At 36.4% G+C, this 22,549-nt stretch overlaps 1 protein-coding gene across 11 annotated transcripts in view; it reads right to left on the bottom strand.

The window, feature by feature from the left end:
* Window positions 1–817: 817 nt before the first annotated feature.
* Window positions 818–22,549, bottom strand: part of NEK1 (NIMA related kinase 1) — a 177,736-nt gene continuing 156,004 nt past the window's right edge. For all 11 annotated transcript variants that reach the window (XM_081269790.1, XM_081269784.1, XM_081269794.1 and 8 more), the window contains 5 exons: window positions 19,549–19,700; window positions 15,769–15,974; window positions 14,673–14,803; window positions 6,473–6,605; window positions 818–1,982 (listed from right to left, as the gene is read on the bottom strand). In XM_081269790.1, the coding sequence (XP_081125916.1) occupies window positions 1,969–1,982; window positions 6,473–6,605; window positions 14,673–14,803; window positions 15,769–15,974; window positions 19,549–19,700 (636 nt within the window). In that variant the 3' untranslated portion in view covers window positions 818–1,968. The remainder of the gene's footprint in view (window positions 1,983–6,472; window positions 6,606–14,672; window positions 14,804–15,768; window positions 15,975–19,548; window positions 19,701–22,549) is intronic.

The following is a 22,549-nucleotide window of genomic DNA, read 5'->3' as shown; positions in this document are numbered from 1 at the left end:
CTAGATGCTTCCATAGTTTACCAACAATACCTATAATAGACTTTCCTCAACAATAATAGTCTAGCCCGCTGACACAAACTTTCCATAATAATACTCCAGTCTTTCACTACCAACTGACTACAGATGAAACAAATCCTATTTATCATCCCTATTCATGTAAATATGACATCTTTTGAAATATGGTTACAATAGCCTTTTCTATTGTTATACCATTATTTGCTTTTCTAGTAGTTGGAATAGTTTATGAATTAACAAATAATCCCAACCCCAATCATTTCTACCTTTCAGGATTATAGAGAATTAAAGTGAAGAATTAAAATATTATTTTTTAAAAAAAAATTTTCATAGTTGTACAGAATGCCTTTATTTTATTTGTTTATTTTTATGTGGTGCTAGGGTTTGAACTTAGGGCCTTGCATGTGCAAGGCAAGTGCTCTGCCACTGAGCTACAGACCCAGCCCTAAAATATTCTTGCATTTAAAAAAAGTGTGTGTGGTGGGGACTAATTGGGTACAAAACCAAGCAATTATTCTCAGCTTTGTGTAAAAGCATCTTATTGAGAATAGTACTGGGCTGGGGATGTGGCTCAAGCGGTAGCGCACTCGCCTGGCATGCCTGCGGCCCGGGTTCAATCCTCAGCACCACGTACAAACAAAGATATTGTGTCCGCCGAAAAACTAAAAAATAAATATTAAAATTCTTTCTCTCTCTCTCTCTCTCTCTTTAAAAAAAAAAAGAGAATAGTACTGATAAAAGACAATCAACAGTATACTTCAGGTAGATAATAAAAATTTAATAGTAATATAAAATAAACATATAAAATTAACTGTTTATTTTTGGATGTTAGAAATAATATACATAATAAATCTGACATAATATGATAGTGCTGCAAGATAAGATTTTATGTTTTGAATTATAGATTATGCCAATCAGGCTGATTTGTACTCAGTGGTTCAAAAATTCTGCTTTTATTACTAAAAACATCTGGACTGTATCCATCACTAATACAATGATGTAATACTTGGCATATTATACTTGAAGCTATGTGACCTTAATCTTAATGACCTAACTCCTCTCGTGATGGAAATAAGAGGCAAAAAGTTCCCCATACTAGTTACCAAAACTGTCACAATGTCAAAAAAAAGAAAAAAAAGAAAGAAAAGATTCCTTTCTCCTTTTTCATCTCATATTGCTATTGAAGCATATGCATGGAAGAAGTTAAAAACCAAAGGGCAACTTTATGATATATGCTAGGTCAATTTTAAAAATTCGCAACCTTGTTTTTAGATATAATATTCTTGGTTCTAGTCCTTAAAGAGAAACAAAAGTAATTAATCAACTTTTTAAATATCAGGAGATATAATTTTACTTTTTTCATAATCAAGTCTTTCAATGATTTCTAGGACTATTTCCACTGAGTTAGTTCAGGAGACACAATGGTTGATAAATGGCTTAAGAATATCAACTTCAAGGTCAAAAATACCACTTCAAAATTTAAACAGAGCCCTTGACAAGGTTACTTAATGAAGAATTGCTGGTCAGGATGAACAAGCATTAGACCGAAAGAAAGGTCATGCTTAAATATTTAAACAAAAAACCTCAGGTAGGTCTTTAGTGACATAGGTAATTTTTCAACTTAAAGAAATTTTCTGAAAATCAAAATTCCTTATTGCATGGTAATTTTCAAAACCACCAACTCCAGTTCTAGGTCAATCCTTTGGTTGGATGATTTAATCAAGTATATATTCTATAGACTTCAACTACAGAATTCAAAAAACAAAAGATATAGTGTTAAAATCTTAACTGAAAAATTGCATGTTTCTCCATCTTTTTCATGCAAAAAGCATGCCCATCTTAAATATGGTATTTCTTATAAATAATCTTTGTAGTTCCCACTGAAGCTTGTTATTCTGATGAGTCAAATTCAAATGCTTTCATACACATGAAGATTAAAGAATGTCCTGAGGATTATTCATCATTATCTGTAGAAAAAAGAAAAACAATTAATCCACTTCATTTAAAATCAAGCTGTGTCTGCTCAGTAAAACAATAACAACAAATCCCCACATCCATTCTTTTTCACACTAAAGGAAGAAATTTAATGAAGGTTGTTATTTTTTATTTTTGCAGTACTGGGGATTGAACTCAGGGCCTTGTACACATAGGCAAGTTCTGTGTCACATCTCCAGCCCTTAATGCATTTTAAATGTAGTTTTTATTGTAATTGCACATACTAATTGTAAAATATTGAAACAATGTACTGGTGAACAAAGTAGGAAGCAAAAATCATCAGAGAAAAGAGAATCAATGTTAAGAATTATACATAAATCTTCCAAGACTGCTTTCCTAGGTATTGCTTTACACAAATATCTTTTTAAAAATCACACCAAAATGCAGTTTTGAGACATGAGTTTTTCCACTTAAAATACATAATGAGTGGAAAGATAGGTAAATGAGTGCTAGAAAGATGCTAAAGATTATAAAGTGTTAATGGCAGAATCTACTCAGTGAGCATACAGATGATCATTATAAAGTTCTTTTAAATTTTCTACATGATAAAAATTTGAATAAAATGTTGTGAAAGAATAAGCCATGAGCCATGCACAGTGGCACATGACTATAATCCTAGCTACTCAGGAAGCTGAGGTAGGAGAATAGAAAGTTTAAGGCCAGCCTTGGCGACTTAGTGAGACCCTGTCTTGAAAAAAAAAAAAAGGGACTGGGGATATAGCTCAGTGGTAAAGTGCTGGATCTAGTACCAGGGGGGGACAAAAAGAATAAATTATGGATATATTCCACATCAATTTTGATGTCTGCATAGTATGGCATAATGACCATTCATACTCATATGTTTTGGTTATCCCCAATTTTTCTTTATTCTATAAAATATAAGGTTGAATGAATTAAACAGGTTTCTTAATGTAATCTTTCAAAACAAACATTATCTTCCACATTCTGGAAAAGTGATTATTCATTGAAGTCCAAGTGTCATGTCAAATCACTGTGCAGCTTAAAACCCTTCACTAGCTCCCTGTTGCCTCAGGATAGAATGAATACATACTTCTTAAGGAGGACTAAGAAGCTTTTTATCATTCTAGCCTTATCAACTTTCAGTTTCTACCTTCCCCAACTGCCCTCATAATTTATGCTTTAGTAACACTGAATTGTTTATAGATCCTCTACTACAATATTTTACATCCCTGTATGTATTAGTACTCATACTGATTCAGGTAAAATTTACATTCTACTTTGAAAATCCAATTCTGATATCTTCTCCCTCAGGAAGACCTATCCTGTTATCATTATATTTCTTTCAATGGCTGGATCATTGCTTTATACAACTTATATACATTTAAAATTTTTAGAATGTTATTCTTATCACTCTGTACTATAATTTACTATTTTTATAAGTATAAATGTTTAGAATAATCAGAAAATTAATGAACACACATGTACCTGATACCCAGAATTAATAAAAGTTAACTTTGACTCTCCTAGTTTAGGCTATTAAGAAGAAACTGAGAGGACCATTTTTTAACCTTATTGCCTTCACCTCTTCTCCTGATATTACTGTATATTCTTCCTTCCCATGGCTTTTCACTCTCATGCATGAGTAAATAAAATTGTTTTTAAAAATTACATAAATGGTATCACATGTTACTTATTCAACTCATTGTGTTAATGCGTATATTCATATTGATAGTTGGAAACTGGACTTATTCATTTTAACTGTTGTATAGAATTTCATTACATAGACACAGCATAGTGGTTCTATCCAAAATGGATGTGGAGGAAAGGTATGTGTATCCTTTTAAGAATCTATAAGCTTGCACCAGAATTGGTGGTGCATGTCTAATCCCAGCAGCTGGATATGGGGTCTTAACATTTCCAATAAGAAAAGCTCCAAAATAGATATCTAAAATAGATATGTTGTCAGTATAACATTTAACTTTCTAATAATTAACCATAGAATAGAACAAGGTAACTTATTCAGATAATGCATTATAGATTTTATACTAATTTACTTAGTACCTGGCTACATTAGTAAGTTATAACATTTTATGGGTTATTATTTTAAAAGGTTGCTAAGGTGTGTTTGTGTTTAAAGGTAGCCATTTGGTTTTTGTAATTTTACTTCCCCCATCCCCAGGCTAGAGAAATTGCCACCAGGTTCTAAGATACAAAACACTGGGGTCCTGGTTTCCTTTTGCATTTGTGTGCTACAAAAGATGTGATATTGCTGCTGCTTCTTTTATCTTTACTTTAAACCATTGGTTTTTAAAATTTGTTCTTTTTAGTTATACATGCCAGTAGAGTATATTTTGACATATTTATACAAGCATGGAGTACACCTTATTCTAGTTAGGATCCCTGTCTTGTGGTCTGATATTGCTTCTTTTTTATTTATTTATATATATATATTTTTAGTTGTCAATTAATATTTATTTATTTATTTATTCATATGTGGCATTGGGGACGGAACAGTGCTTCACACATGCTAGGCAAGCACTCTACCACTGAGTCACAACCCCAGTCCCTGATATTGCTTCTTGAAGAATATATTAGCCTAGTCTGATTCTTGGCCTCTGCAGGGCAGATGGCCTATGTAGGCAAGCATCCTTTTGCAGACACTCAGCTGTCAAAAGAGAGTGTCAATTTTACCTCATGGCTCAGTTAATTGTTATAGCTCTCCACTTGAGGGGGGAAAGCAAAATAAAAGCTCTTGCAGGCTGAAATACTTGCAGGCTGAAATGAAGCCAAGCACATGGTTGTTGATTACTGTGAAAAGCTCTATTAAAATAATACTTATGATGAACCGTCTGAAGGATGGACAGACTATATATGAATAGAACTGGTTTGATACTCAATGCAGATTTACTTCAATGACATCATTCTCTGGCCTCATGGCATTAAATTATACCATGAACATACTATGAGAAATATCATGAAATCCAAATATTATACAAATTACTGAGAATATTTTTCATTTAAATATGAGTCCAAGACCTCAGTAAAATCAGGAATCTGTAAGTTCCCAATAATCTTTAAATTTTAGATTATTATTTTGATGATAAAATAATTTTTTAATTTTGGAAAAATAAAACACCTGTTTTACAGTTCTACTGACAGACATTTTCAAAGGCTAACAGTTGAGTACACACTGTGGTCTATGGACCTTTGGATTCCTGTGCCTGGAAAATTCTTTTCTCCTTAAAGGCACCCATGTGTTACTCTAGTTTGAAGAACATCATATGACAGTTCCCCCTTTTTAAGAATCATGGAATTTTTTTTTCTCTGGTCAATACCAAAAATAGCTGCCCTATGAGCAATGAATATGCAAATCCCAATGAATATGCCTGGACTCATTCAATTAAGTTTCCTGCTTTGCCAGAAAGATCTACACCAAACTTGTGTCCTATTTTCAGAAAATGTAGAGATCTTTTGAAAATAAATGTTGTGTTATTTTTCATTTCTGGTTTCATATATTGCTATATTCATTTCCTCAATATGCTGACTTACTCAAATACTTTTAAAATTTAATTTTATCTTGTACCTATATGTTTTTAAGTGTAATCTGAAACTTTTTTTGTAATAAGGTGGAAAATAAATTTTATGAAAATTTGATTGCTAAAATTAAGCATCAACATTTAAAATTCTCTAATTTGGTCTATAAATTAAACCTTTAAAGAAATAGAATTAATTTTTTGTGACATTCTAGAAATGAATTCTTGTTCAAATTTTTACCTATTTCTTTATGTGTATAAAAGTTTAATATTATCTCCTGGGTAAGAATTTTTCTAATTTCTTGAACTGCCCAATTAGGAAGCATTAAAAAAAATCTCATACAAATGTTACTTATACATTAAATAAAAAGATACTGACTTAAAGAATCTAAGACAATAAAAGAATATGACAGGGGCTGGGGTTGTGGCTCAGCGGTAGAGTGCTCGCCTAACACACATGAGGCATGGAGTTCAATCCTCAGCACCACATAAAAATAAATAAATAAAATAAAGGTTTGTATGTCTAACTATAACTAAAAATAAAAATTAAAAAAGAAAAGTATATGACAGTGTTAATTTTATAACTACTTAAAAATAATAGATATAATTCTAATACAGACTTCATCAAATGCTTGTGATATAATTTTTTCAATTTACATTTTTCATCTCATTTAAACATCTGCATTTTTTTCTTTTTTTAAAATATTTTTTAGTTGTTGATGGATCTCTATTTTATTTATTTATATGTGGTGCTGGAATAGAACCCAGAGCCTCACACATGCTAGGTAAGCACTCTTCCACTGAGATATAACTATAGCCCCATAACACCTGCATTCTTTTTGGGTTTTTTTTTTTGGTGCTGGGGATCAAACCCAGTGTCCTGATGCATGCTGAGCATATGCTTTATACTGAGCTATATTCCCAGCCCTCACATTTTTTAAAAATATAAAGATGTGAGAAAATCTTACCTTCTTGATAGGCTCCATCTGCCATGACTAAATGAAGAATCTTGGCATAAAGATGCTGATGTTCATTTCCCAAAATATTCTGAACTATTGTTGAACAAATTTCAATATTTTCATCTTCATCTTCATGAATAACCTATACCAAATTTCCAAATATTAATTAAAGTATGAATAAATTTTTATAATCAGAGGCTCCATTTATTATATGTTTATGATAAATCTAATGACCAATAAAGATAATCAGGGCTGGGGCTGTGGCTCAGCAGTAGTGCACTTGCTTAGCATGTTGTGAGGCACTGGGTTCGATTCTTAGCACCACATGTTAATTAAAAAAATAAATAAATAAAGGTCTATTGACAACTAAAAACATATTAAACAAAAAAGATAATCAATATTTCTCTAGTAATCCAACAGAACACATGTCAAAAGTAAATTTTTAAAAAATTATTTTTTAGTTGTAGACACATACAATACTTTTTTTTCTTTTTTTTTTCTTTTTCTTTTTTTATTGTTGGTCGTTCAAAACATTACATAGTTCTTGATATATCATATTTCACAGTTTGATTCAAGTGGGTTATGAACTCCCATTTTTACCCCGTATACAGATTGCTGAATCACATCATTTACACTTCCATTGATATACACATTGCCATTCTAGTGTCTGTTGTATTCTGCTGCCTTTCCTATCCTCTACTATCCCTCCTCCTCTCCCCTCCCCTCCTCCCTACTCTCTCTACCCCCTATACTGTAAATCTTTTCTTCCACTTGTATTATTTTTCCCTTACCCCTCACTTCCTCTTGTATGTAATTTTGTATAACCCTGAGGATCACCTTCTATTTCCATGCAATTTCCCTTCTCTCTCACTTTCCCTTGCACCTCTCATCCCTGTTTAATGTTAATCTTCTTCTCATGCTCTTCGTCCCTACTCTGTCCTTAGTTACTCCCCTTATATCAAAGAAGACATTTGGCATTTGTTTTTTAGGGATTGGCTAGCTTCACTTAGCATAATCTGCTCTAATGCCATCCATTTCCCTCCAAATTCTATGATTTTGTCATTTTTTAATGCAGAGTAATACTCCATTGTGTATAAATGCCACATTTTTTTTATCCATTCATCTATTGAAGGGCATCTAGGTTGGTTCCACAATCTTGCTATGGTGAATTGTGCTGCTATGAACATCGATGTAGCAGTGTCCCTGTAGCATGCTCTTATTAGGTCTTTAGGGAATAGACCCAGAAGGGGAATAGCTGGGTCAAATGGTGGTTCCATTCCCAGCTTTCCAAGAAATCTCCATACTGCTTTCCAAATTGGCTGCACCAATTTGCAGTCCCACCAACAATGGACAAGTGTACCCTTTTCCCCACATCCTCGCCAGCACTTGTTGTTGTTTGACTTCGTAATGGCTGCCAATCTTACTGGAGTGAGGTGGTATCTTAGGGTGGTTTTGATTTGCATTTCTCTGACTGCTAGCGATGGTGAGCATTTTTTCATGTACTTATTGATTGATTGTATGTCCTCCTCTGAGAAGTGTCTGTTCAGGTCCTTGGCCCATTTGTTGATTGGGTTATTTGTTATCTTATTATCTAATTTTTGAGTTCTTTGTATATTCTGGATATTAGGGCTCTATCTGAAGTGTGAGGAGTAAAGATTTGTTCCCCGGATGTAGGCTCCCTATTTACCTCTCTTATTGTTTCTTTTGCTGAGAAAAAACTTTTTAGTTTGAGTAAGTCCCATTTGTTGATTCTAGTTATTAACTCTTGTGCTATGGGTGTCCTATTGAGGAATTTGGAGCCCACCCCCACAGTATGTAGATCATAGCCAACTTTTTCTTCTATCAGACACCATGTCTCTGATTTGATATCAAGCTCCTTGGTCCATTTTGAGTTAACTTTGTGCATGGCGAGAGAAAGGGATTCAGTTTCATTTTGATGCAAATGGATTTCCAGTTTTCCCAGCACCATTTGTTGAAGATGCTATCCTTCCTCCATTGCATGCTTTTAGCCCCTTTATCAAATATAAGATAGTTGTAGTTTTGTGGATTGGTTTCTGTGTCCTCTATTCTGTACCATTGGTCCACCCGCCTGTTTTGGTACCAGTACCATGCTGTTTTTGTTATTATTGCTCTGTAGTATAGTTTGAAGGCTGGTATCGCTATACTGCCTGATTCACACTTCCTGCTTAGCATTGTTTTTGCTATTCTGGGTCTTTTATTTTTCCATATGAATTTCACGATTGCTTTATCTATTTCTACAAGAAATGCCGTTGGGATTTTGATTGGCATTGCATTGAACTTATAGAGAACTTTTGGTAATATCGCCATTTTGATGATGTTAGTTCTGCCTATCCATGAACAGGGTATATTTTTCCAACTTCTGAGGTCTTCTTCTATATCTCTCTTTAGGGTTCTGTAGTTTTCATTGTATAGGTCTTTCACCTCTTTTGTTAGGTTGATTCCCAAGTATTTTATTTTTTGGGGGGATATTGTGAATGGAGTAGTTGTCCTCATTTCCGTTTCAGAGGATTTGTCGCTGATATACAGGAATGCCTTTGATTTATGCGTGTTGATTTTATATCCTGCCACTTTGCTGAATTCATTTATTAGCTCTAATAGTTTCTTTGTAGACCCTTTTGGGTCTGCGAGGTATAGAATCATGTCATCTGCAAATAGTGATAATTTAAGTTCTTCTTTTCCTATTTTTATGCCTTTAATTTCTTTCGTCTGTCTAATTGCTCTGGCCAGTGTTTTGAGGACTATGTTGAACAGAAGTGGTGACAGAGGGCATCCCTGTCTTGTTCCAGATTTTAGAGGGAATGCCTTCAATTTTTCTCCATTCAGAATGATGCTAGCCTGTGGCTTAGCATAGATTGCTTTTACAATGTTGAGGTATGATCCTGTTATCCCTAATTTTTCTAGAGATTTGAACATAAAGGGATGCTGTACTTTGTCGAATGCTTTTTCTGCATCTATCGAGATGATCATATGGTTCTTATTTTTAAGTCTATTGATGTGGTGAATAACATTTATTGATTTCCGTATATTGAACCAGCCTTGCATCCCAGGGATGAATCCTACTTGATCATGATGTACAATTTTTTTGATATGATTTTGAATCCGATTCGCCAGAATTTTATTGAGGATTTTTGCATCTAGGTTCATTAGAGATAGTGGTCTGTAGTTTTCTTTCTTTGAAGTGTCTTTGTCTGGTTTAGGCATCAGGGTGATGTTGGCCTCATAGAATGAATTTGGAAGTTCTCTCTCTTTTTCTATTTCCTGAAATAGCTTGAAAAGTATTGGTATTAGTTCCTCTTTAAAGGTTTTGTAAAACTCTGCTGTATACCCATCCGGTCCTGGGCTTTTCTTAGTTGGTAGTCTTTTGATGGTTTCTTCTATTTCCTCAATTGTTATTGGTCTGTTTAGGTTGTCTATATCCTCCTGACTCAATCTGGGCAGATCATATGACTTAAGAAATTTATCGATGCCTTCACTATCTTCTATTTTATTGGAGTATAAGGATTCAAAATAATTTCTGATTATCTTCTGTATTTCTGAAGTGTCTGTTGTGATATTGCCTTTTTCATCCCATATGCTTGTAATTTGAGTTCTCTCTCTTCTTCTCTTCGTTAGCATGGCTAAGGGTCTGTCGATTTTATTTATTTTTTTAAAGAACCAACTTTTAGTTTTGTCAATTTTTTCAATTGTTTCTTTTGTTTCAATTTCATTAATTTCAGCTCTGATTTTAATTGTTTCTTGCCTTCTACTTCTTTTGCTGTTGTTTTGCTCTTCTTTTTCTAGGATTTTGAGATGAAGTATGAGATCATTTTTTTGTTGTTTTTTTTCTTTTTTTAAGGAATGAACTCCAAGCAATGAATTTTCCTCTTAGAACTGCTTTCAATGTGTCCCATAGATTCCAATATGTTGTGTCTGTGTTTTCATTTAACTCTAAGAAGTTTTTAATTTCCTCCTTGATGTCTTCTAAAACCCATTGATCAGTCAGTAACCTATTGTTCATTCTCCAAGTGATGCATGATTTTTCTTTCCTTCTTATAACGTTGATTTTCAGTTTCATTCCATTATGATCAGATAGGATGCATGGTATTATCTCTACTCCTTTATATTGTCTAAGAGTTGCCCTGTGACATAATATATGATCTATTTTTGAGAAGGATCCATGTGCTGCTGAGAAAAAAGTGTAACTGCTTGATGTTGGGTGGTATATTCTATATATGTCAATTAAGTCTAGATTGTTAATTGTGTTATTGAGTTCTATAGTTTCCTTATTCAACTTTTGTTTGGAAGATCTGTCCAGTGGTGAGAGAGGTGTTTTGAAGTCTCCCATGATTATTGTATCGTGGTCTATTAGACTCTTGAACTTGAGAAGAGTTTGCTTGATGAACATAGCTGCTCCATTGTTTGGGGCATATATATTTATGATTGTTATGTCTTGTTGGTGTATGGTTCCCTTGAGCAGTAGGTAGTGTCCCTCTTTATCCCTTTTGATTAACTTTGGCTTGAAATATATTTTATTTGATATGAGTATGGACACTCCTGCTTGTTTCCGCAGTCCATATGAGTGATATAATTTTTCCCAACCTTTCACCTTCAGTCTATGTATATCTTTTCCTATCAAATGCGTCTCCTGTAGGCAGCATATTGTTGGGTCTTGTTTTGTAATCCACTCAACTAGCCTGTGTCTCTTAATTGGTGAGTTTAAGCCATTAACATTTAGGGTTATTATTGAGATATGGTTTGTTCTTCCAGCCATATTTGTTTATTAATGTTACTAAACCTGATTTGTATTCTTCTTTGATTATTTTCCCCCCTTTACTGTCCTACCTCCCACTGTTGGTTTTCATTGTTATTTTCCATTTCCTCTTCCTGTAATGTTTTGCCAAGGATTTTTTGAAGAGATGGTTTTCTAGCTGCGAATTCTTTTAACTTTTGTTTATCGTGGAAGGTTTTAATTTCATCTTCCATCCTGAAGCTTAATTTCACCAGATACACGATTCTTGGTTGGAACCCAATTTCTTTCAGTGTTTGAAATATGTTATTCCAGGATCTTCTAGCTTTCAGAGTCTGTGTTGAGAGATCAGCTGTTATCCTGATTGGTTTACCCCTAAATGTAATCTGCTTCCTTTCTCTTGTAGCTTTTAAAATTCTCTCCTTATTCTGTATGTTGGGCATCTTCATTATAATGTGTCTAGGTGTGGATCTCTTATGATTTTGCACATTCGGCGTCCTGTAGGCTTCTAGGATTTGGGATTCTGTCTCATTCTTCAAGTCTGGGAAGTTTTCTCGTATTATTTCATTGAGTAGATTGCTCATTCCTTTGGTTTGGAGCTCTGTGCCTTCCTGTATCCCAATGACTCTTAAGTTTGGTCTTTTAATGTTATCCCATATTTCTTGGATGTTCTGCTCATGGTTTCTTAGCAGTCTTGCTGAGCTGTCTATGTTCTTTTCAAGTTGAAATACTTTGTCTTCATTGTCTGATGTTCTATCTTCTAAGTGATCTACTCTGCTGGTAGTATTCTCAATTGAGTTTTTAAGTTGGTTTATTGCTTCCTGCATTTCTAAGATTTCTATTTGTTTGTTTTTTATTACCTCTATCTCCCTGTATAATTGATCCTTTGCTTCTTGGATTTGTTTATGTAATTCCTTGTCATAGTGATCTTTCATTGTTTGATTTTGCTGTCTAATGTCTTCCTTGAGACTCCAGATCATCTGAAGCATGTATATCCTGAATTCTTTATCTGACATTCCATCTGTTGCAGCTATTACCTCTTCTAAAGTTGAGTTGACCTGAATTGCTTGTGGTCCTTTCTTGCCTTGTCTTTTCATACTGCTCGCATTTCTTTCTGCTTGGTAAAACTGTTGTGTTTTTGAAATTTTCCCCCTATTTATTTATATTGCTCTTGTATAGTTAAAAAATCTCCCTTGCAGGGCGGGTAGTGGCTGTGCTCCTCCTCCAATTGGGGTGATCTGTCTAATACGCTGGCGGGCCGCTAGGCCTGCTCTGCCGGTCGGTTGCAGGTCTGCCCACCCTGCGGGCGCGGGTGACGGCTCTGCTCTGCCCTCACTCCAATTGTGGTGACGTGACTACCACGCCCTCGGGTCGTTGGGCCTGATCCGGATGCGGGCAGTGGCTCTGCTCGGCCCCTACTCCAATTGGTGTGACGTGTCTACCATGCTGGCAGGCCTCTGGGCCTATTCCGCCAGTGGGTCGCAGGTCTGCCTACTTAGCGGGCTCGGGCGGCAGCTCTGCTTGGCCCCCACTCCAAATGGGGTTACCTGACTGCCACTCCGGCGGGTCGCTGGGCCTTTTCTGGACACGGGCAGTGGCTCTGCTCCACCCCCACTCCAACCAGTGTGACGTGTCTGCCTCGCCGGCCGGCTGCTGAGCCCATTCCACCGGTGGGCCGCCGGTCTGCCTACGTTGCGAACTCGGGCAGCGACTCTGCTCGGCCCCCACTCCAAATGGGGTGACTTGACTGCCACGCCGGTGGGTCGCTGGACCTTTTCCGGGCACAGGCAGCGGCCCCGCTCAGCCCCCACTCCAATCGGCGCAACGTGTCTACCACGCTGGCAGGCCCCCTGGCCTGTCCCGCCGGTGGGTTGCAGGTCTGCCTATCTTGCAGGCTCGGGCGGCGGCTCTGCTCGGCCCCTACTCCAAATGGGGTGACTTGACTACCACGCCATCGGGTCGCTGGTCCTGTTCCAGGCGTGGCCGGCTGCTCTCTTCGGCCCCAGCTGCAGTTGGGGTGACGTGATACTTCGCCGGCGGGTCGCTTGGCCTGTTCCGGCGCAGGCGGCAGCTCCACTCTGCCCCTCTGGCCCCCACAGCACCCAGCAGGACCCGGACCGAGAAGCAGTTTCCGCGGGTTCCCCAACCCTGGGCCAAAGCAGCTCCGGGACCCTGAACCCGGCCGCTCCGAGCTCAGTGCACTCTCTGCTAGGAGTAGGCTCCAAGAAGCAGTCTCTGCGGGTTCCCCAGTCCTGGGCCAAAGCAGCTCCGGGAGCCAGAACACGGCCGCTCTGAGCTCAGTGCACGCTCTGCTAGGAGCAGGCTCCGAGAATCAGTCTCTGCGGGTTCCCCAGCCCTGGGCCAAAGCAGCACCGGGAGCCAGAACCCGACCGCTCTGAGCTCGGTGCACGCTCTGCTAGGAGCAGGCTCCGAGAATCAGTCTCCGCGGGTTCCCCAGCCCTGGGCCAAAGCAGCTCCGGAAGCCAGAACCTGACTGCTCCGAGCCCGGTGCACGCTCCGCTAGGACCGGCTCCAAGAAGCAGTCTCCGTGGGTTCCCCAGCCCTGGGCCAAAACAGTTCCGGGAGTCAGCACCCGGCCGCTCTGAGCTCGGTGCACGGACCACTAGGAGCAGGCTCCAAGAAGCAGTCTCCGCGGGTTCCCCAGCCCTGGGCCAAAGCAGCTCCGGGAGCCAGAACCTGGCCGCTCAGAGCTCGGTGCACGGTCCGCTAGGAGCAAGCTCCAAGAAGCAGTCTCTGCGGGTTCTCTAGCCCTGAGCCTGAGCAATCTGTCTGCGAGATGCAGGCAAGTAACAGCCTGAAATCACCTGTTCCGTAGCTGAATGAGCTGAGATCAGTAGAAAACAGGGATGATTATGTCAGCTCTCCAAGATGGCGGCTGCTGGCCTCCTCCGTGGTCCGACCAGTGTGGAGAACCGAACTGGACCACTTCTCTCCTCCGTCTCAAACCCAGAACTCAGCACTGGGCACAGCCATTGCACCGCTTGCAGGAGCCCACAGAATCCGCAGCACTGCACCTCCTCGCCACCACCTCGCCGCTTCCCAGCGTGTGCCGCAGACTCCAGCCGCGGGGCGATCAGCCAAACAAGCAGTGCAACCCTCCGTGCGGAGAAATCGCCCGTGACCGAGCCCCCTCAGCCGATCATCGCGCGATGAAAATCCCTCCACTAGATTCTGGAGCACCTCAATTTCGCTGGAAATTCCCTACAAGACAGCCTTCAGCTGTTTTAACTCATCATTCTCCCGCACAGTGACGCGGCACACAGGGGTGATGCACTCCCTTTGCCGCCATCTTCCAAGTCCCAGATACAATACTTTTATTTATTTGTTTTTATGTGGTGCTGAGGATTGAACCCAGTGCCTCACACATGCAAGGTAAATGCTCTACCAACTGAGCTACAACCCCAGCCCCAAAGTAAATATTTTAAATGACATTGTGCTTACCTTTATTTTCTCATAAACCTCAAAGAACTTCTCAAAACCCATTTCTTGCTCCAGGTGAAGTCTAAGTTCCTCTAAATGGTTAAAGACACTATCATATTCACATTCACTGGTAGTCTCACCATCACTGTTATCTAAAAAGCATAAATAAAAAGATACATTATGATTAAAAAATACTTAATAATTCTTATCTCAATCAAATAAAATTCTATGACAACTGAATAATGTAACTGAGTTACATTACTTCTATTTTCAACACAAACAACTGCCACTATACTATTTCTCAATTATATAGATAATCAAAGTATATATAAATCTGTCTCAATGAGAATGTTACTTTGGGAAATTTTTTTATAGAATTAATCTTTTTTTAAAATAGAACTTTCTTTTGTAATACTTTTTCTTTTATAGTGAATTTGGGCTAGAAAAAAAATTCCTAGAAATGTAATTTAATTTAGTGAAAAATGGAAAAAGCACACCTCTATATTTTTCACTGAAGCAACCAATCCTAATTTCTATGTTTTAAAAGTTGATGTAAACATGGGCCACACATGCAAAAGACAGATGACCTATGACACACATCATAACATTTTAGGAAAGTTTCTAGAAAGTTAGAAGTACCTGATATTTTTGTCACATATATGCTAGAGATATTTGAGAAAAAATTATTTAAAAACATTTTTTTCACATTAATTCTTCCCAAATAAATATAGGAGGTAAAATATACAAACTTTCCATGCATCTTCGGTGTAATGCTATGAAAAAAGAATAATTTCAAAAAGAAAAGAAACAAAAAGAGGGCTAAGAAAACTAAGTTATTATCTTTACTATTGAAAAATAAGAAATACCAAACAAATAACTGAATAAAACGTGTCAAAAAAATCACTGCCATAAATTAATGGGAAAGAAATGGAATAACTGTGGATGCACAGTAGGGTTTAAAGAAAAATAATGAAATAAGGGCAGACACACAACATGATCAGTTTTATTTAAAAATGAAAATGGTTCATAAAGAAAAATACACTCTACTTGAAGTGTTTATATACACTGAAAAAGAAAAGGCCCATCTTGATAAGTTTGGTCTGCCACGGTCACGCACCTGAGTGCCATTCCTCGTTCAGTGCACTCTCACTACTGGGATTTTCGTCATCAGCTAGATCTGTCCCATTTGCAGTCTGCTCCACGTCACTGTTTTTTAAGATGGACTCTTCCTCCTCACTGTATTCTTCACCAGGTTGTTCCCTCAGTAACTGCTCCATGGAGGCCTGAAGTTCTTGTAAATCTGTGTCAGTTTCTTCAAACACACTGAAATTTAAAAAAAAAAATCAAATTAAACATCATTGAAACTTTATTTTTATGTGTTAGTTCAACTCAATATGTATGTGCCCCCTTCTACTTAAAAGTATTAATCATAGATAAAAATAAATTTTAAATTCCTGTATAGTTTTTAACCAAAGAATGAATACAATTGGTAAATATAGCACATTCCACATATTCTGGAAAATATAAGCCAGAAGACAATTTGTTTAAAATGATACTGATTTGCCAAAAAAATCACATAACTCAATATTATTAATTGTTTAAATTTGGAGCAATGTTTTGATATTTTAAGAGGACAGACTAATGATGTTATTCACCTGCTTACAAAAATAAATATTTAATACTCAAACATTTAAAATGTAATTTTGAAAGTTCATCAAAATCTTTGTGTGGCTATATAATAGTTGTAAAACTATATGAAAAGCTTCCCACGTAAATGCGTACTGGGCATTTGAACTTTTAGAAATGGAAGTACATAAGGAATTATATATTTAGGTTAACAGAATAATCACTGAATAAAATGTTTACCAGAAACATTATTACGTATGTTTTCTTGAAAACACTTCTAAAATACATAATAAGTAGACTTTCCTGTGTAATTAGAACATACAAACTTATCACAATCTTCATTGGAGAGTCCTGTTTTCAAGGCATTAGGGTATTAATTCTATTTTCATGGAATTATAAATGCTGGGATAGACTAATTTATACATATAGTACCTTATATTTATGTAGTATTTTAGCCTCTTAAGCAGTTTTATCCTATTATTTAAATTTTGTCTACATCAAAACTCATGTTAGAGACATGGAAACTGCAATCTAAGAATTTAAATGGCTTGCTCAAGGCCACGTGATAAGTGACAAACAGGATTGAAATCTAAGTCTCTGAGCACTTCTACAATACTCAAGAAGCATAGTTAAAAGCTTTTTGTCTCTTATGACTTCTTTTTCCTAAAGTGACATACATGGAAACACAGTATGTTAAGAGAGTTAATTGAGGTTTTTAGATGTATGAAGATATTTCAGAGAGATTATGGACTCAAGTTGAGGATTTTACCTACTAGAAAAATAATGCTAAACAAGACATAAGGGTTGACAATAACCTTCTAAAAGTTTAGACTCAAACCAATGTTTACTGATTAATTAAAATATAAACAGTATTTTACACAAGATTTTGAATACAACTTACATTAATAAAAAAAGAAAATAGTCTTTTCTTATGTATAAATATATTTATTTTGTACTTACACATTCAGGCAATTGACTTTATAGAAGCTATAGAAAAGCAAAATTCTAATCAGAAGCAGAAGGAGTATCTAATCTTTTAGATCATGCCACTAGTATCATTTAATTTAACAGTTAATTACAAGATCTGCTTACCATGTACACCTGCTATATCCTATTGCTACAATGACGAAACACTGACCTGACCATAACATCTTCTACTGGCTAGCCTAGAGGAGTTGGTGCCCAATGCAGCTGGGAGTCAAGTAAGTGAGGCTGCCAAGGCTGCCACTACTAGAAAAGTATGAGGAGATTACAATTTTATAAAATGAGAGCTCAAAATTCTGTTTAAGGTACTTTAAAATTTGGTCGTGAATTTGGCTTAGTTTACTTCCTTATTATAAAAAAAATTAAGTAAAGTGGGAACCAAAAAAATTTCCAAAGACAAATATCAAGTGAAATTTTCCTATAGGGATACATTTTAAATAACATTAAAAATTACGGTTTTTGGATTTTTTAACTAATACTGAAGGCACCTCTCTACCTACTTACATATCTGTGGTAATGGAGAGTAAACCCAGGGCATTTTTCAAGGGCTATACCACCAGTCCTTTTTATTTTTTATTTCAGATACAGGGTTTTGCTAAATTGCTCTGACTGGCCTTGGACTCGAGATCCTCCTGTCTCAGCCTCCTGAGTCTCTGGGATTACAGGTATGCACCATCACAATACAGAAGGCCTCTAACTTATATTTTAAAATCAATTCTGTCATCAGCTGGTAAAAAAACACAAACCATAAATATGCTATATTTCACTCAGATAAAAACTGATGATTTTATTAAAATTTTTGGGAGGAAAAAACCCTGTTATTCAGCACTTTGTTAATCATAAAGGTGCTGGATGTTGTGTTCACCAACAGTTACTAAAAACACAAAATCAAAGTGCTTAATGACCATGATCAAATAGAACAATCAAAGATAAAAAGGTAACTTTCCTTACAAATTGGAGGTCTAGTAAAAATATGTAGTACTCTATGAAAATTGAAAAAAAACTACAAAAACTTTACTCTTTTAAAATTCAAGTTTTATTAGAAGTTTAAAAAGCAAAGGACAGGCCTGACACTGTGGTGCACAACTGCAATCCCATCAGCTTGAGAGGCTTAGGTAGGAGGATTGTAAGTTCAAAGCCAGCCTCAGCAATTTAGTGAGAACCTGTCTCAAAATATAGAAAGAGTGTCTCAGTGGTTAAGCACCCCTGGGTTCAATCCCTGGTATCATAAAAGAAAAAGCAAAGAACAGGCTTAAGAAAAACAAAAAACAAAATAAAATCAAAATAAATCATATAATTCTAATATTTAATAATTTATTCTTGGAGTAATTTGAATATACTATATGTTTTCAAACACTTTATTCCAGGATATTCTGGCTTTATTTCCCCCCAAAGTTTACAATATTTGTCTGAGGGATTGATATTGAAGAAAGTATAGGAGGATTTTTATCGAAGGAGTCACCACTCTCTATAACTCTCCGAAGTGTTATCTGTTAAATTCCTTCTTGAAATCTAAATTCCCCATCGATCACAAAGAAAATAATTTTGTGAAGGCAATCGAATCACATGCAGACTACATCCCACCCCAAATCACCTCCTCATATCTGTGCAGGTACATTCCTCCCCTGCCAATTCCCCATTGACATGGCCCTAAAATCAAACATGATAAAAGATACATGTGCAGCTTTCTGGTAATTTTCCTGGGAGGAGAAGTGCAGTGTATGAATTACTTCAAAATTTCCCATTGCAATCCTTGTATCACTATTAAACCGTCATTATCCTGTTAACATTTATTCATTTAACCAAATATTAAGCACTTACTATATCCAAGGTAGTATGCTGGATACTCAATGATGAAGAAAACAATGAACAAAATTGAAACCACTTTCTTATAAAGTTACTATATTATTTAGAGGCAGATATACATTCTCAAAATTTCATGATTACATTTTAAATAAGTTGTAAAAAGTTACAAGTAATAAAACATCAGCTATAGATCATTTAAAAAACTGTCTAGGGGCTGAGGTTGTAGCTTAGTGGTTGAGTGCTTGCCTTGCATGCATGAGGCACTGGGTTCGATCCTCAGCACCACACAAAATAAATAAATAAAACAAAGATATTGTGTTTACCTACAACTAAGAAAAAAATAAAAATTAAAAAATAAAAAAGAAATGTTAAAAGGACTTTAAAACATTAAAAATAAACTGTCTAGTTAACCTCTCTGAAGTTTTAAAAAATCATCAATTCAGAAATTAGTGCTAGTATTTATTAGTGGCATTATGCTTACATGTCTTCAGAATCAGAAGGCCCTTCTTTAACATGCTCATCTTCAATTTCGTCTATCTCAAGATTGTCTTGATGAACATCTCCTACAGTGGGAACATCCATTAGGGTTCTGAACAGCTTTGAGAGATCTGGCAGTGAACATGTCCTCAGCATCTGAAAGAAGTTGACAGATTACTTTAAAATTAGAGTAAAAGAATTAAAGTTGAGAAAGAAAATTAAAACTAATAGTAATTTTATATATAATCATATATTTAGAACTAAAGGATCCAATGGTAACTTGCCCAAGGTTAGAACCTAGTTCTCTGAAATTCAGCTCAGTATTTTTTCACAGAGAAAACAAGTTATGATTGAATTCTAATACAAATTCACTTAAATCACCTTTAAGGGGTAGGAAGAGGTGTTTAGTTATATAAGTGAACTGGAAGTAGAAATCTATCAGGAGTCAGGGAGTTCTAGAAATTGCCCATTCTCTCCTTATCACTCATGGCTTATGCTGTCCCTCTTTCATGGTATTTCTAGGTGGTCTTCTCACCTTTCTATGGTCATCTCTCCTCATATTGTCTTGCTCAAATTCTGGAGCAAATTCTCTTAGGAGTGGATACGCACAATTACACATAACTGTATCACTTAATCATAGGAGTTGCTGGCTAGCTAACATTGGTTAAACCTGGGGCCTCAAATCAGTGTCAAGAGAATCCTAGTAACACTTGCCTGGACATGGGCTCTGAATAGAGCCTGCCCACTCAAATGGAAGGCTGGAAGAACAAGCACTTTGATGTCAGTGCTGAGAGTCACTTATAACAGAAAAGAGAAGGCACTCAGCCAACTATGTTGAGAAAAACACAGTTCACAGTTGAGGTGTTGAAAATTTAAATTTGTGATGGATAAGACCAGGGATAACAGGCATAGCCTCTGTTCACCAACCTTTCAACAATGAGAATGTGACAAATAGACAGGGATATGAAACAAATAACCACATACTTAAGTCTCTGGACTGGGTTAACACTAAGGAATTCATGAGGTTTGAAACTTGACTACTAAGGCCCTGATAAGAACTCTACACCAGATGGAAGACATTGAAGAAAACACAATGTTTAGCATATTAATGAAAATTTATATACTTGGCCAATTTTATTAGTACAATCTGTTTTTGAGAATGATGAAGGATAGATTTCCATTATTTGAACATAATTTACATATTATAGCACTCAAGGGAAAAATGGTTTTGAACTATAAATTGGCAAAGATGGTAAAGATGATATACTGCTTTTTAAAGCATTTAATAATAGTACTGAAGTTATTTCTTTTGCTGATTTTCTACTGCCAGCAGAATTTACATTTGACTTGTTTATTATGGTTTTAACCATGTATATTATGAGCCAGAGGCATGCAAAATAGGCACCCAGTAACAATTTCCTTAGCTAATTACTAATCAACAGAAATAAATAGCATATATGCGTTGTATACCTAAATTTGAGGGGATTATATGAAAGGATATGATAAACTGAGAAAAATCTGAGCTAGCCCTGGTAAAGTAATCTCCTTCTACTAATTAAAATAATCTTCATAACATATCATAAAATAATATAGTCAGAACAAAATTTAAGTGGTCATGTAATTTGACAACCTATCTCTTGAACAGGCTTATATTAAGCCACTAATCCAAGAGCCATCAGTAGGAAAAACCCTTTATGTCTACATAAAAGTATGATACATTTTATTTTCTTATTTTTATTTTTTTAGAATTTAACCTTTATTTTATTTAATCGAACCCAGGGTCTCACCCGTGCTAGTCAAGCACTTTACCATTGAGCTACAACCCTAGCTTGATACACTTTAAGTATGATCTTCATCTTTAGTCACAAAAATTTTATGTAAGGACCCTTCTTTATTTATTTATTTTTTTATTGGTTGTTCACAACATTGCAAAGCTCTTGACATATCATATTTCATACATTAGATTGAAGTGGGTTATGAACCCCCAATTTTACCCCAAATGCAGATTGCAGAATCACGTCGGTTACACATCCACTATTTTACATAATGCCCTATTAGTAATTGTTGTATTCTGCTACCTTTCCTATCCCCTACTATCCCCCCTCCCCTCCCCTCCCATCTTCTCTCTCTACCCCATCTACTGTAATTAATTTCTCTCCTTGTTTATTTTCCCATTCCCCTCACAACCTCTTATTTGTAATTTTGTATAGCAATGAGGGTCTCCCTTCATTTCCATGCAATTTCCCTTTTCTCTCCCTTTCCCTTCCATCTCATGTCTCTGTTTAATGTTAATCTTTTCTTCCTGCTCTTCCTCCCTGCTCTGTTCATAGTTGCTCTCATTATATCAAAGAAGACATTTGGTATTTGTTTTTTAGGGATTGGCTAGCTTCACTAAGCATAATCTGCTCTAGTGCCATCCATTTCCCTGCAAATTCTATGATTTTGTCATTTTTTATTGCTGCATAGTACTCCATTGGCTCCGATCTACATATTGTGGGGTCGGGCTCCAAATTCCTTAATAGGACACCCATAGCACAAGATTTAATAACAAGAATCAACAAATGGGACTTACTTAAACTAAAAAGTTTTTTCTCAGCAAGAGAAACAATAAGAGAGGTAAATAGGGAGCCTACATCCTGGGAACAAATTTTTACTCCTCACACTTCAGATAGAGCCCTAATATCCAGAGTATACAAAGAACTCAAAAAATTAGACAATAAGATAACAAATAACCCAATCAACAAATGGGCCAAGGACCTGAACAGACACTTCTCAGAGGAGGATATACAATCAATCAACAAGTACATGAAAAAATGCTCTCCATCTCTAGCAGTCAGAGAAATGCAAATCAAAACCACCCTAAGATACCATCTCACTCCAGTAAGATTGGCAGCCACTATGAAGTCAAACAACAAGTGCTGGCGAGGATGTGGAGAAAAGGGTACTCTTGTACATTGCTGGTGGGACTGCAAATTGGTGCGGCCAATTTGGAAAGCAGTTTGGAG

Source organism: Spermophilus citellus (assembly GCF_964194105.1).
Source record: "Spermophilus citellus genome assembly, chromosome: 16".
Classification (NCBI taxonomy): Eukaryota; Metazoa; Chordata; class Mammalia; order Rodentia; family Sciuridae; genus Spermophilus; species Spermophilus citellus.
This window is presented reverse-complemented; position numbering and strand designations above follow the sequence as displayed.